Source organism: Anolis carolinensis, unplaced genomic scaffold, assembly GCF_035594765.1.
Source record: "Anolis carolinensis isolate JA03-04 unplaced genomic scaffold, rAnoCar3.1.pri scaffold_112, whole genome shotgun sequence".
NCBI lineage: Eukaryota > Metazoa > Chordata > Lepidosauria > Squamata > Dactyloidae > Anolis > Anolis carolinensis.
The window spans coordinates 34,104-48,215 of NW_026943921.1; the positions used below are offsets into that span (position 1 = coordinate 34,104).

The 14,112-nt window shown below is 43.0% G+C and overlaps 1 protein-coding gene across 2 annotated transcripts in view; it reads left to right on the top strand.

Annotated features, from left to right (window-relative positions):
- LOC134292303 (zinc finger protein 709-like) overlaps window positions 1-3,479 on the top strand; it is a 12,022-nt gene extending 8,543 nt beyond the window's left edge. Inside the window, exon 3 of one of the 2 annotated variants that reach the window (XM_062967094.1) lies at window positions 1,567-2,130. In XM_062967094.1, coding sequence (XP_062823164.1) covers window positions 1,567-1,577 — 11 coding nt within the window. In that variant the 3' untranslated portion in view covers window positions 1,578-2,130. Of the gene's footprint in view, window positions 1-1,566 lie in introns of both variants that reach the window. The other variant, XM_062967092.1, reaches the window with a different exon arrangement.
- Window positions 3,480-14,112: the final 10,633 nt, after the last annotated feature.

Here is a 14,112-nt window from a genome sequence, read left to right on the forward strand (position 1 = left end):
AGTGTGTACCTTCCTCCTCTATTGGTGCAGTGTGTAGCTTCCTCTCCTCTCAATGCAGTGTGCACCTTCCTCTCCTCTCTCGGTGCAGTGTGTACCTTCCTCTCCTCCTTTCTCGATGCAGTGCGCACCTTCCTCTCCTCTCTTGACGCAGTGTGCACCTTCCTCTCCTCTCTCGGTGCAGTGTGTACCTTCCTCTCCTCCTTTCTCGACGCAATGTGCACCTTCCTCTCCTCTCTTGACGCAGTGCGCACCTTCCTGTCCTCTCTCGGTGCAGTGTGTACCTTCCTCTCCTCCTTTCTCGACGCAGTGTGCACCTTCCTCTCCTCTCTCGACGCAGTGCGCACCTTCCTGTCCTCTCTCGGTGCAGTGTGTACCTTCCTCTCCTCCTTTCTCGACGCAGTGTGCACCTTCCTCTCCTCTCTCGACGCAGTGCGCACCTTCCTGTCCTCTCTCGGTGCAGTGCGCACCTTCCTTTCCTCCTCTTGACGCAGTACGTACTTTCCTCTCCTCTCTTGGTGCAGTGTGTACCTTTCTCTCCTCCTTTCCCGACGCAATGCGCACCTTCCTCTCCTCTCTCGATGCAGTGCGCACGTTACTCTCCTCTCTCGACGTAGTGCGCACCTTCCTCTCCTCTCTCGGTGAAGTGTGTATCTTCCTCTCCTCCTTTCTCGATGCAGTGCGCACCTTCCTCTCCTCTTTCGACACAGTGCGCACCTTCCTCCTCTATCGGTACAGTGTGCACCTTCCTCTCCTCTCTTGACGCAGTGCACACCTTCCTCCTCTCTCGATGCAGTGCGCACCTTCCTTTCCTCCTCTTGACGCAGTACGTACATTCCTCTCCTCTCTTGGTGCAGTGTGCACCTTCCTTTCCTCCTCTTGATACAGTGCTACATTCCTCTCCTCCTCGGTGCTTGTCTTTTCCACTTTTCCTTATTCCTTTACACACAGCATATCCCCCAAAATGTATACTGAAAATAAGCTATGGTGATTATTGGAAGCAAATTTACATAGAAGGAGGTTAGAATAATGATTTAATCAGAGCTGGGCAGTCTTAAATCTTAAATTCCAGTTGTATGTAAATATTCAAAAACATTTAACCTACTGATGCCTCAATAATATAATTTTATTGCTATCTACCCCACCTTTCTCTACCCTGAAGGGACTCATTATTAAGATACAACATGAAGATAAAATATTAATTAATTATATCAGTATTCAACAGGCTTTTAAACATTATTACAGTAATTTATATAAGGCTGAACACATATCTCTAGAAGACATTGAGAATAATTTAATTCAGTCTGTTATACCTGCAGCTTTGCTGCATTGCTGGAGTTTAATCGGTAGGGTTGTATTTTATTTTAGGCAGAGAATCTTTGGGCACTGTCCCCTTTGTACCTAAGGAGGGATTGTTCATTGTTGGGCAAGTGTTAAAATATTTGTCACCAGGCATTGGGCACCGTCCCTCTTCCCCTGGGTTTGTTACAGCACGAGTCTTGTGCTTCATGTTCCATGAGATCTTCTCTGTTCAACTCCTGAAGAGATTTTCCTTTCTTTCTCTGGCAGGTGACTTCTGAACAAGTTCTGCAAAGAACACAGCGTGAGAGCTTTGCCCGAGGAGTGCTCTAAGTCTAAAGTGACTTCAAGATACACAGCAATGACAACAAGAAAAAATAAGTAGTAGAAAAATATATTACAAGCTACAACCCTATGCAGTTAAGAGGAGGAAAGAAGATTGTGATGAAAAAAAAAGAGGCTTGGAAAGCGAGCAGAAGGCTACAGCAATACAAAGACTGTGCTGATCGGGAGGTTATATCTGTGAACCCCTGGCATAATATTTGAATTATAAATATAAAAGAATGGCAAGTCCTCTACCTCCCTATCCTAAATCACGCACAGGGGAGAAGTTGCATCAGTGTATGGAATGTGGGAAACAATTTGATTGGAAAAGTTCTCTTACTAGACATGAACGGACCCACACAGGGGAGAAGCCCTATAAATGCATGGAATGTGGAGGAAGCTTCAGTCAGAGTGGCAGTCTACGTTCCCATCAAAGGACCCACATAGGGGAGAAGCCCTATAAATGCATGGAATGTGGAGGAAGCTTCAGTCAGAGTGGCAGTCTACGTTCCCATCAAAGGAAGCACATAGGGGAGAAGCCATATAAATGCATGGAATGTGGAGAAAGCTTCAGTTGGAGTGGCAGTCTACGTTCCCATCAAAGGACCCACACAGGGGAGAAGCCCTATAAATGCATGGAATGTGGAAAGAGCTTCAGTCAGAGTGGCCATCTACGTTCCCATCAAAGGACCCACACGGGGGAGAAACCACATAAATGCTTGGAATGTGGAGAAAGCTTCAGTCGCAGTGACAGCCTACGTTCCCATCAAAGGAAGCACACAGGGGAGAAGCCCTATAAATGCATGGAATGTGGAAAGAGCTTCAGTCAGAGTGGCCATCTACGTTCCCATGAAAGGACCCACACAGGGGAGAAGCCATATAAATGCATGGAATGTGGAGAAAGCTTCAGTTGGAGTGGCAGCCTACGTTCCCATCAAAGGAAGCACACAGGGGAGAAGCTCTATGAATGCATGGAATGTGGGAAGAGCTTCAGTCAGAGTGGCCATCTACGTTCCCATCAAAGGACCCACACGGGGGAGAAGCCATATAAATGCATGGAATGTGGAGAAAGCTTCAGTCACGGAAGTCTACGTTCCCATCAAAGGAAGCACACAGGGGAGAAGCCACATAAATGCATGGAATGTGGAAAAAGTTTCAGTGAGATTGGCAATCTGCGTTCCCATCAAAGGACCCACACAGGGGAGAAGCCACATAAATGCATGGAATGTGGACAAAGCTTCAGTCGGAGTGGACATCTACGTTCCCATGAAAGGACCCACACAGGGGAGAAGCCATATAAATGCATGGAATGTGGAGAAAGCTTCAGTTGGAGTGGCAGCCTACGTTCCCATCAAAGGAAGCACACAGAGGAGAAGCCATATAAATGCATGGAATGTGGAGAAAGCTTCAGTTGGAGTGACAGCCTACGTTCCCATCAAAGGAAGCACACAGGGGAGAAGCCCTATAAATGCATGGAATGTGGAGAAAGCTTCTGTCAGAGAAGCAGTCTATGTTCCCATAAAATGACCCACACGGGGGAGAAGCCCTATAAATGCATGGAATGTGGAGAAAGCTTCCGTCGGAGTGACAGTCTACGTTCCCATCAAAGGAAGCACACAGGAGAGAAGCCATATGAATGCATGGAATGTGGAAAGAGCTTCCGTTGGAGTGGCAGTCTACATTCCCATCAAAAGACTCACTTGGGAGATGCCATATAAATGCATAGAATTTGGAGAAGGCTTCAGTCAGAGTGACCATCTGCATTTCCATCAAAGGACCCACACAGGGGAGAAGCCATATAAATGTACCGAATGTGAAAAGAGCTTTAGAAAAAGTTCAGCATACAGTAGACATCACAGAACTCATGTACCTCTAGAGGAGATGGGCCTTTGAGTTTCCGAGCTCTCTCTAAAAAAGCAAGGAAAGAGGAAGGCCAGCACCTTGCTCTCTCTCCCCCAGAACTGCAGTTTGTGTGGCCTTGGCTGACGACTACTGGGAGCAGGTGTCACTCAGAGGGGCTCTTTTCTCAGGATTGCAGCAAGCTTCGAACTTCGGCCAAGAACTCGAACACTGTTTCCATCCTAAATACCTTGGTGTCACCTTAGAACGAACACTAACATATAGGAAACACTGCATGAACACCAAGCACAAAGTAGCTGCGCGCAACAACATCCTGCAGAAAATGACTGGCAACGCATGGGGTGCAGACCCACAATTAATAATTACATCAGCCCTGGCCTTGTCTTTCTCAACAGCTGAGTACGCCTGTCCTGTCTGGCACAAGTCTGCCCATGCAAAGCAGGTGGACATAGCACTGAACGAAACATGCAGAATCATCACAGGATGCCTTAAACCTACACCTGTTGATAAACTCTACAAGTTAGCTGGCATTGCTCCTCCTGACGTGCGACGGGAAGTTGCTGCTAATGGTGAGAGAAATAAGGTCGAACATTGTGAAAGCCACCCACTGCATGACTATCAGCCTCCTCCCACCAGACTCAAATCAAGGAAGGGCTTCATGAGAACCACCACTCCTCTTGATGTTCCTCCAGCAACAGCAAGGGTGTCCCTCTGGGCAGCTAAACCTGGCAATCCCAACTGGATGACCCCCCATGAGGGTCTTCCTTCCTCCAGGGGCAAACCAAGAATGGGCAACTTGGAAGTCCCTGAACAGACTCAGAAGCGGAGTGGGCAGATCTAAAGACAACTTGGCAAGATGGCACTACCTGGAGGAATCCTCCACCTTGTGTGACTGTGGAGCAGAACAAACAACTCCGCATATGTATGCTAGCCCACAATGCCCTGCCTCATGTACGGAGGAGGAGTTGTCTAAAGCTACGGACAATGCGGTTGCTATTGCCCGCTTTTAGTCCAAAACTATTTAGTTGCTTGTGATTTCCTTTTTTTCATCATTTTAAAATGAAATTGTTTGCAATGCTTTTTGACACGAAATAAATAAAGCAAGCTTCGAAGGGATTCACCTAACTTCCTCCCCAAGGAGACCCATCGCAGGCTTCTATGATGATCTGTGAACATTTGCTGAAATGCGCAGCAGCTGAGATCTCGGGATAAAAGGTTCTGAAAAAGAATAGCTCTTTGGTTGCAGATAACGTCATATCTTCATACTCCTGTCTCATGTCTTGGCTCTGCTTCATTCAACGGCATTGAATGTTTGCTGTGCATGTGTATTGTGTGGACTGTGATCTGCCCTGAGTCCCTTTGGGGAGATAGAGCGGAATATGAATAAAGTGTTGTTATTATTATTATTATTTTGGGCTCTAGTTCTGTACCTGTAACCTTTTTCTGGACTTTGTTGTATACTGAATCATTGACTCTAAATTCTGGACTGACGTCCTGGTTTCGTTTATGGACTGGACTTTGTTTGTATCCCTGACTTGCTGGCTTGATTTTGGGACTCTAAATTCGGTTTGCACTCTTGATATCTTGGTTGTTATTTGATGAAATCTGCTTAATGAACTCTTGGCATATGACTATTGGTCTGTATCCTTGGGTCTTGTTTATTTTTGCTCCTGACCTGGATCTGCAGTACTCGACTTGTCTGCATTAATTGGACTCTTGACCTGCACTTGTGTTCATTGTTCCTTCGACTGTGTGGCTCCAATTGCATTATTTTTAGCCCAGTGGTTTCCAACTAGGGATCACTTGACCAGGGACCACTCTCCAAAATTAATACCAAAAGGGTTACAACTCAGTTTTTGGTCAACTTTAGATTCGGTTTGGTTATTTGGGGTGCTGATTCAGAAAATGGCATTGGACAGACCACATCAGCTCTAGTTCCTGATACAGAACACATGCCACCCAGTAGTCGCCATCTGCTCGCCCACAGAAAACCATATTCAATAAACCTCGGCACTATAAGAGGGTTTTGCGAGACTACTCGCTCTCATTGCAATGGTGTAGTAATGGTGAGGCCGTGGACCCTATTTAAGCTCTTCCGGACCATTGGTGGCCCACGGACCACAGGTTGGCAACCACTGTTTTAGCTGGACCAAAGACTTCAGTTTTCCTGTAAGTTAATATGGTCTTGGCTTATCTTGTGTTTGTTTAATAAACCTCAGAGTTTATACTAGGAGAGCCCTGGAACACGAGACCATCACTCTTCATGTGCATTTATCGTTGCTTACAATGAATCATTTTTGGTATTTGGGACTGTTTAATCCCCACCTTTGGCAAAGGGTCCATTAGGATACACAACATATCTCCCTAACAGCAGGGAATGGAAGGCAAAGAATGATGACAACGACTGATGTACATTCATGAATCAGTTCAGATGGACACATTAACTAAATTGATGAAGTATAGAGTATAGAACAGTATTGAAAGGAAATCGAGTAAACAGATAATCATATAGTGAGTGAGAGGTTTCTAGACTGTGGTTTGGGGTCCATTAATTTTGATCTTATTGTGCAAAGTGTGTGTCCTTGTTCCCTTTATATTTGTTAAGTAGTCCTTTTTTTTAAAAGGTACCAAAATTATAATTTGTGTAAAAAAAATTAAATGCCAAAATTGTAATTTGTGTAAAAAAAATTAAATGCCAAAATTGTAATTTGTGTAAACATGCTTTGATTTGTTTTTCTTTTTCTGTGTTTGAATAAAATGTTTTTTTTAAATAAAATGTGATAGAGCAGCTTTAAAAAGCCAATGTGATTCTAGGCTGTACCAATGGGAGCATGATGTCTAGATCCGGGTAAGTTTTAGTTGACTCTGTGTCCAGTTCTGAGCAGCTCAATTCAAGCAAGAGTTTGGGATGCTAGAATGTGTCCAGAGAAGGACTCTAGGGAATGGCTGAGGGAGATGAGTGTGTTTAGTTTGGAGGGGAAAAAGGCCGACGGGACAAGAGAGTCGATAATTGGAAGCATGTCCCATTGAGGAGAAAAGGGCAAGGAATAGCAAACACAGAGCTACAGCTGAATGTCTTGTTCTTTTCAAACAATTAAACATTCATCTTCTAAGTCTAAACGTTAGCAAGGTCATTGAAAAGTAGAGTCCAGCAGTCTCGAAAGTTTAGGACTCCCATGCTTAGGCTTCAGGACTAGTATTCAGGACTAAAGTTGGTTGTGGAACGCCCTCCCAAATGATGCCAGGGAGGCTCCCTCTCCTATCTTTCCGCAGGAAAGTTAAGACCTGGTTGTGGGACCAGGCTTTCAAGCAAGAGCAGCAGCATCAATCACTACCACACCTTTTAGAACTCAATGACAGACCCAGTTTTTAGACTCCAAATGTGCCAGTTGTATATTTATATGTATACTAGCTGTGCCCGGCCACGCGTTGCTGTGGCGAAGTCTGGTGGTCTGGGAAATAAAGTATTGAGGAATTGGTGGTAGTTAAGGTCAAGGGTCAAGGTTTTCTCCTGACGTTAAGTCCAGTCGTGTCTGACTCTGGGAGTTGGTGCTCATCTCCATTTCTAAGGCGAAGAGCTGGCATTGTCCGTAGACTCCTCCAAGGTCATGTGGGCGGCATGACTGCATGGAGCTCCGTTACCTTCCCGCCAGAGCAGTACCTATTCATCTACTCTCATTTGCATGTTTTCGAACTTTGGGGTTGGCAGAAGCTGGGACTAACAGTGGGGGCTCTCTCCGCTCCCCCAATTCAAACCTGTGGCCTTTCGGTCCAGAAGTTCAGCAGCTCAGCGCTTTAACACGCTGCGCCATCAGGGGATATTATTTCCTAAAGGTTGTGAATATACAATATTTTGGATTTTTTTTGCCTGTTGGAGGCAAGTCTAATTGCTGCAATTAGGGGAAATGATTAGCATGTAATGGCCTTGCAGCTTTAAAGCCTGGCTGTTTCCTCCCTGAGTGAATTTTTTGTTGGGAGGTGTTAGCTGGCCCTGATTGTTTCCTTTCTGGAATTCCCTTGTTTTCAGAGTGTTCTTCTTTATTTAGTGTTCTGATTTTAGAGATTGTATTGTTCTGTTCTATTATACCACTGTAATTTTTATATACTCAGATTTAATGTTTTTGAATAGTTGGAGCCAGATTGTATTCATTTTCACAGTTCACAGCAACACAATAATAATAATAATAATAATGATAGTAATAATAATGACTTTGGTAATACGCACTGCTTCACTCCCTTCTCAGCTTCTTTTCTGGAAGAATCGTATCTTGGGAGATGTTAGCTGGCCCTGATTGTTTCCTTTGTGGAATTTCCAATTTCCCTGCTTTCAGAGTGTTGTTCTTTATTTACTGTCCTGCTTTTAGAGATTACATTGTTCTGTATTATTCTATCACAGTAATTATTTCATATTACAGTAGAATCTCGCTTATCCAACATTCGCTTATCCAGTGTTCTGGATTATCCAACGCAGTCTGCCTTTTAGTAGTCAATGTTTTTGTAGTCAGTGTTTTAAATTCATTGTGATATTTTGGTGGTAAATTTGTAAATACAGTAATTACTACATAAACATTACTGCGCTGGAACTACTTTTTCTGTCAAATTTGATGTATAACATGATGTTTTGGTGCTTAATTTGTATAATGATGACCTAATTTGATGTTTAATCAGCTTTTCCTGAATCCCTTCTTATTATCCAACATATTCACTTATCCAACGTTCTGCTGGCCTGTTTATGTTGGATAAGTGAGACTCTACTGTATATTGATAATGTTATATTATCTGCTTAAAACTGGATTATATGAGGCCCCTTTTACACAGCTGGATAAAATGCACACTGAAGTGGATTATATGGCAGTGTGGAGTCAAGATAATCCAGTTCAAAGCAGATAATCTGTATTTTATAGGCAGTGGGGAAGAAGCCTGAGGCCTAACTGTGCCTGTCCCCTGGGCTGAGTAGGTTGCTAGGAGACCAAGTGGACGGAGCTTATACTTCAAACTGGCAGCAATTGGATTTTTTTTTTCGTGTCAGGAGCAACCGGAGTTGCTTCTGGAGTGAGAGAATTGGCCGTCTGCAATGACGTTGCCCAGGGGACGCCCAGATGTTTTGATGTTTTATCATCCTTATGGGAGGCTTCTCTCAAGTCCCCGCATGGAGCTGGAGCTGATAGAGGGAGCTCATCCGCACTCTCCCCGGGTGGGATTCGAACCTGGCAGCTTTCAGGTCAGCAACCCAACCTTCAAGTTACGAGGCTTTTATCCCCTTGGCCACCGGGGGCTCCAGCAATTGGATAAAAACTATTATTCCTCTCCCTGTAATTAAGACTTTATTTTTTTTTCTTTTTGTTGTATCAACCTTAGAGCAGTGGATGATGGGTTGTCAAATTTCGAGGTTGGGGGCCCTGTAATTTTGTTGTTTTGTCCGCTGCCCTGATGCCATTAGGAATGTTTAATGTATTTAATTTTAATTGATTGAATGAGCTGTATTATTATTTAATTGATTGAATGAGCTGTATTATATTTATATACGTGTTTTATTGTAAGCCGCCCTGAGTCCCCTATTGGGTGAGAAATTCTAGGCAACTCTACAGATTGCAGAGGTTTCAGATCCCCATTTCCCCTCCTTTTCCCTCTGCAGGTCTCCTGCAGGTCTCCTTGCCCTCCTCCGGGGCCTCTTCTGTGTGCGGCCAGGCATCTTTGACCTTCAGGGCCCAATCCCACAATGCCAGGGGTCAAAGGGGATGGTCGCAAGGGTCGGTGAAGCCAAAGGGTTTCAGAAGGCAAAGGTACAGCCTTACGATTTACAGAGTAATATTATTACATCATCATCATTTCTATCCTACTATCTCTCTCTTAAAAGGAGGCCCAAACTCACTAAGAATAAAAGCAACACTGCATATCATTTCAAACCAAAAACACACACATTAAAGTTAAACACTGAAACTATTAAAAGCAAATAGTTACATCCAATTAGAAGCCTATTCTGAGCCATCCCAGCAAAAGTAAGCAGGCCCAACCAGTTACAGTAGAGTCTCACTTATCCAAGCCTCGCTTATCCAAGCCTCTGGATAATCCAAGCCATTTTTGTAGTCAATGTTTTCAATATATCGTGATATTTTGGTGCTAAATTAATAAATACAGTAATTACAACACAACATTACTGCGTATTGAATTACTTTTTCTGTCAAATTTGCTGTATAACATGAAGTTTTGGTGCTTAATTTGTAAAATCATAACCTAATTTGATGTTTAATAGGCTTTTCCTTAATCCCTCCTTATTATCCAAGTTATTCGCTTATCCAAGCTTCTGCCGGCCCGTTTAGCTTGGATTAGTGAGACTCTACTGTATTGTAATAAATAAATAAAGTCTTTCCTGCTCCTCTGGGGCCTTCACAAGACATTTGATATATATATAATATTAATACAGCATACCCTGAAATATCACTCGTTTATTGAAAGGTTTAAGTTTGATAAAGTTTGGGGTACAGTTGCAAGGTCCTCCTGAGGCTTTCGGGAGCTTCGAACTCTGGGCCCTCTGAAACAATAATAATAATAATAATAATAATAATAATAATAATCTTTATTTGTATTCCGTCCTATCTCCCCAAGGGAACTCGGGGCGTCTTCCAACATACAACGGCAAATATTCAATGTTTCTGTTAAACAAATATATACTGACATAAAATCCCAGAGAAACCCTGCATATGAAAACAACATTCAAATCTCACATCAAATTAAAGCCAATACATTAAACTACGCCTAGTCAAACGAAATTGCATAATAACGTAAAATCTAAACAAACATCCACATTAATTTAAAACAGCTAACTAGCGGTCACAAAACAGTGAGTGTGGCCAGGCCTGTGAAAGAGTGAGAAAGAATGCTTTAGGTGAAGGTGTTTTTTGCCGTGTTGCAGCCTGCCTCAAGCCATGAGCACAAACAGGCCAGACAGAAACATTATTGTTTTGTGTTATTTGATTGTGTCAGAAGAGAACTGAGGGAAGTCGCCTCTGGTGGAGCCCCCGGTGGCGCAACAACAACAACAACAACAACAAAACTTTATTTATATACCGCTCTATCTCTATCTCTATCTCAGAGCGGTTTACACAGTGCAGTGGGTTAAAGCCTTGTGACTTGAAGGTTGCGTTGCTGACCTGAAGGTTGCTGGTTCAAATCCAACCCGGGGAGAGCATGGATGAGCTCCCTCTGTCAGCTCCAGCTCTATGCGGGGACATGAGAGAAGCGTCCTAAAAGGATGGTAAAAACATGAAAACATCCGGGCCTCCCCTGGGCAACGTCCTTGCAGATGGTCAATTCTCTCACACCAGTAGTGACTTGCAGTTTCTCAAGTCACTCCTGACATGGAAAAAACCAAGTCACTTCTGGTGTGAGAGAAGCAGCCATCTTCAAAGACATTGCCAGGGGACGCCCGAATGTGTTACCATCCTGAGGGAACTTCTCTCATGTCCCCGCATGGGAAGCTAAAGCTGACAGATGGGAGCTCACTCCGTCTAGCGGATTCAAAGCGCCAACCTTCAGGTCAGCAGTCTAGCCACTGTGCCACCATGGCTCCTGTTGCTTTTACTATTTCCAGACTTTTTATATTGATGACACTCTTTTTCAAATGGATCATTCGGAACACAATGATTCAGCTTTACTAGGAAATTGGAGGTTAAACCAAGCCCTTCTGAGAATTATAGACAGATACTTAAACTGAAATAACAGAATGTATGGGAATGCAATGTACAGTATCTCATGGAAACCTGTGGATACGGAGGTCTGACTACATGCTGTGATTCTTCCTTGTTTGTATTCAGATTTCTCTAGCTTTAAAGCATGTCCCATGGATCTTCCACCCCCAAAAAACCATAGGAATGATGTCTGTGAGCAGTTAGGAATATTTGGGGACACGTTCTTTTCCCTCCTTGGGGTGCCCTTTCCTCAGCGCCAGCCAAAGGGAACCATACTCTGTTGTGAGGATGAGGAAGAGGGCCTTCTCTTCAGTGACCTCCCCCCTTGTGCATTGCCCTCCCCCTCAAAGCCCACCTGATGCAGATGTTGATGGAATTCCAGCCTCCAGGTCTTTCAGGTTGCTGTAACTTTTACATTATTCAATTTTTGAATTGTTTCGTTGTATAGTATGGTCTTGGATTCTTTAAATTTTAATCTCAAAATGCTTAAACCGATTTGACTGTAGGCTACTCATAAATCTTATGATAATAGGTTTTGATTTTGTGTGTGTGACTTGAGAAACTGCAAGTCGTTTCTAGTGTGAGAGAATTGGCCATCTGCAAGGACGTTGCCCAGGGGATGCCCAAATGTTTGATTTTTTTATCATCTTGTGAGAGGCTTCTCTCGATGAAAAGCTGAAGCTGACAGACGGAGCTCACCAGATTTGAACTGCTGACCTTTCAGCCAGCACAGTCATTGTCTCTTTGCCCTTTCAGTTGGTAATTATTTTTTCGCTTACCCCACCTCCGAATCTCCCAGTTAATACTGCATCACTTCATTATCTACCTCATTAGAATTTTAATTGTATACTCCTCGCACCTTTGCCCAGTTCTCTTATTATTTTAAATCACTGTTTTGCTCTTATATGGTGGTTTTTATTTAATTATTACATTACTGTCTGAAATGGTGTTCTATTCTATTTAAATTTTCTTGCTGATGCTTTTCTTTTTGTTCTGTATGTATTTTATCCTATTTTACTGTGGTTATTGGGGCATGGCCCCATGTTAGCTGGCCCAAGTCCCTGCGAGGAGATGGAGGAGGGGTATAATAATAATAATAATAATTATTATTATTATTATTGGGCTGGCATGGACGGGGAGAGTCCAATACAAAATAGTTCTCAACCAAGGGCTCGGTACTGATCTCTCATTGTCTAATCCTCCTCCTCTCCATGTGCTAGTGCAGGGGTCCTCAAACTTTTTAAGTGGAGGGCCGGTTCATGGTCCCTCAGACTGTAGAGGGGCCGAATTCTCATTTAAAAGCAAAAACAAACAAATTCCTATGCACACTGCACATGTCTTATTTGTAGTGCAAAAAAAACCCCAATAACAATTGTTTGTTTGTTTGTTTGTTTGTTTACTACATTTATACCCCACCCACTCTCATCCCAAAGGGGACTCAGAGCAGTTTCCAGGTTGTATGTACATACAATATATTATATTATTAGCATAGCACAATATTAGCATTATATATTACTATATTGTACTATACCACTATACTGTAATATTATTAATAATATTACAATTAATATATAATATATAATTAATATTATTATATTGCATTACTATTAGTATTATATTGTATTACATTATAATATTATTATCAATATTATATGTATATAGGTACACAATATACGATATTATTACCATAGCACAATATTAGTAAATGAAAGAACAATACAATACAATATTTAAAAATAAAAACAATTTTAACCTACATAATCCTACCAGGATTTCAATGGGAAATGTGGGCCTGCTTCTGGCCAATGAGATAGTCAAGTTTATTAGGATTGTTGTTGTTGTTGTGAGCCTTCAAGTCATTTCAGACTTTGGGCGAGCCTAAGTCTAAAACTATGGGCGGGGGCCTGGTAAATGACTTTGGAGGGTCATAGTTTGGGGACCCCTGTGTAAATGTAAATGTGCTTACAATAATCATCATAGTTTATATTTTCAGTATACATTTTGGGGAAAATGCTGTGTGTATATGAATAAAGAAAAGTGGAAAAGAGCGCCGAGGAGAGGAAGGCGCAAACTGCATGAGAACAAAGAGAGCAGGAGAGGCAGGAGAGCTGGGTTGCTGTGTGGAGAGGTGAGGGTCCTGGCAGGAAAGCACCTGAGTATAAGCCAAGGGGGGCTTTTTCAACTTAAAAAGGGCTAAAAACTAGGCTTATACTTGAGTATATACAGTATATTCTTTGGCAGCCCCCTCCCCAAGAGTTTGGCTTCCTTTGGTGAAAACACTTAATTCCAATCTCCTGTAAGGCATCAGTTTTCATAATGGAGGCCTGATAACTTTGTTGCTGTGAGTTTTCTGGGTTGTATGGCCATGTTCCAAAAGCATTCTCTCCTAATCTTTTGCCCATATCTATGGCAGGCATCCTCAGAGGTTGTGCGGTCTGTTGGAAACTAGGCAAGTGGGGTGTGTGTGTGTGTATAGATATATAGATATATAATATCATATCTGTTAATACTGGTAACCAGACTGTGTTCAATTTCATGGTTTTCTCCTTTCTGTTGAAATTGTCCACATGCTTGTGGATTTCAATGGCTTCTCTGTGTAGTCTGACATAGTGATTGTCAGAATGATCCAACATTTCTGTGTTCTCTGTGTCCAAGTGCTTGGCTTCCCCTGAGCCATGTCTTTGTAGGCGGTTGATACTCTCACACCAGAAGAGACTCGGGCTCTCATATGGCTCCTGTCGTACCTCATAGAGCTTGTTGAGTTTAGGATCGCAGTGCTCGAACTGGTTTGTAAATAGAGATCCAGACTATTTGCAGAGCCGCACCTCTGTTTACAAACCGGCTCGAGCACTGAGATCTGCAGAGGAGGCCCTGCTCTTGCTCCCACTCCCGACTCAAGCACAGCTGGTGGGAACGAGAGAGGGGGCCTTCTCCGTGATCCTCC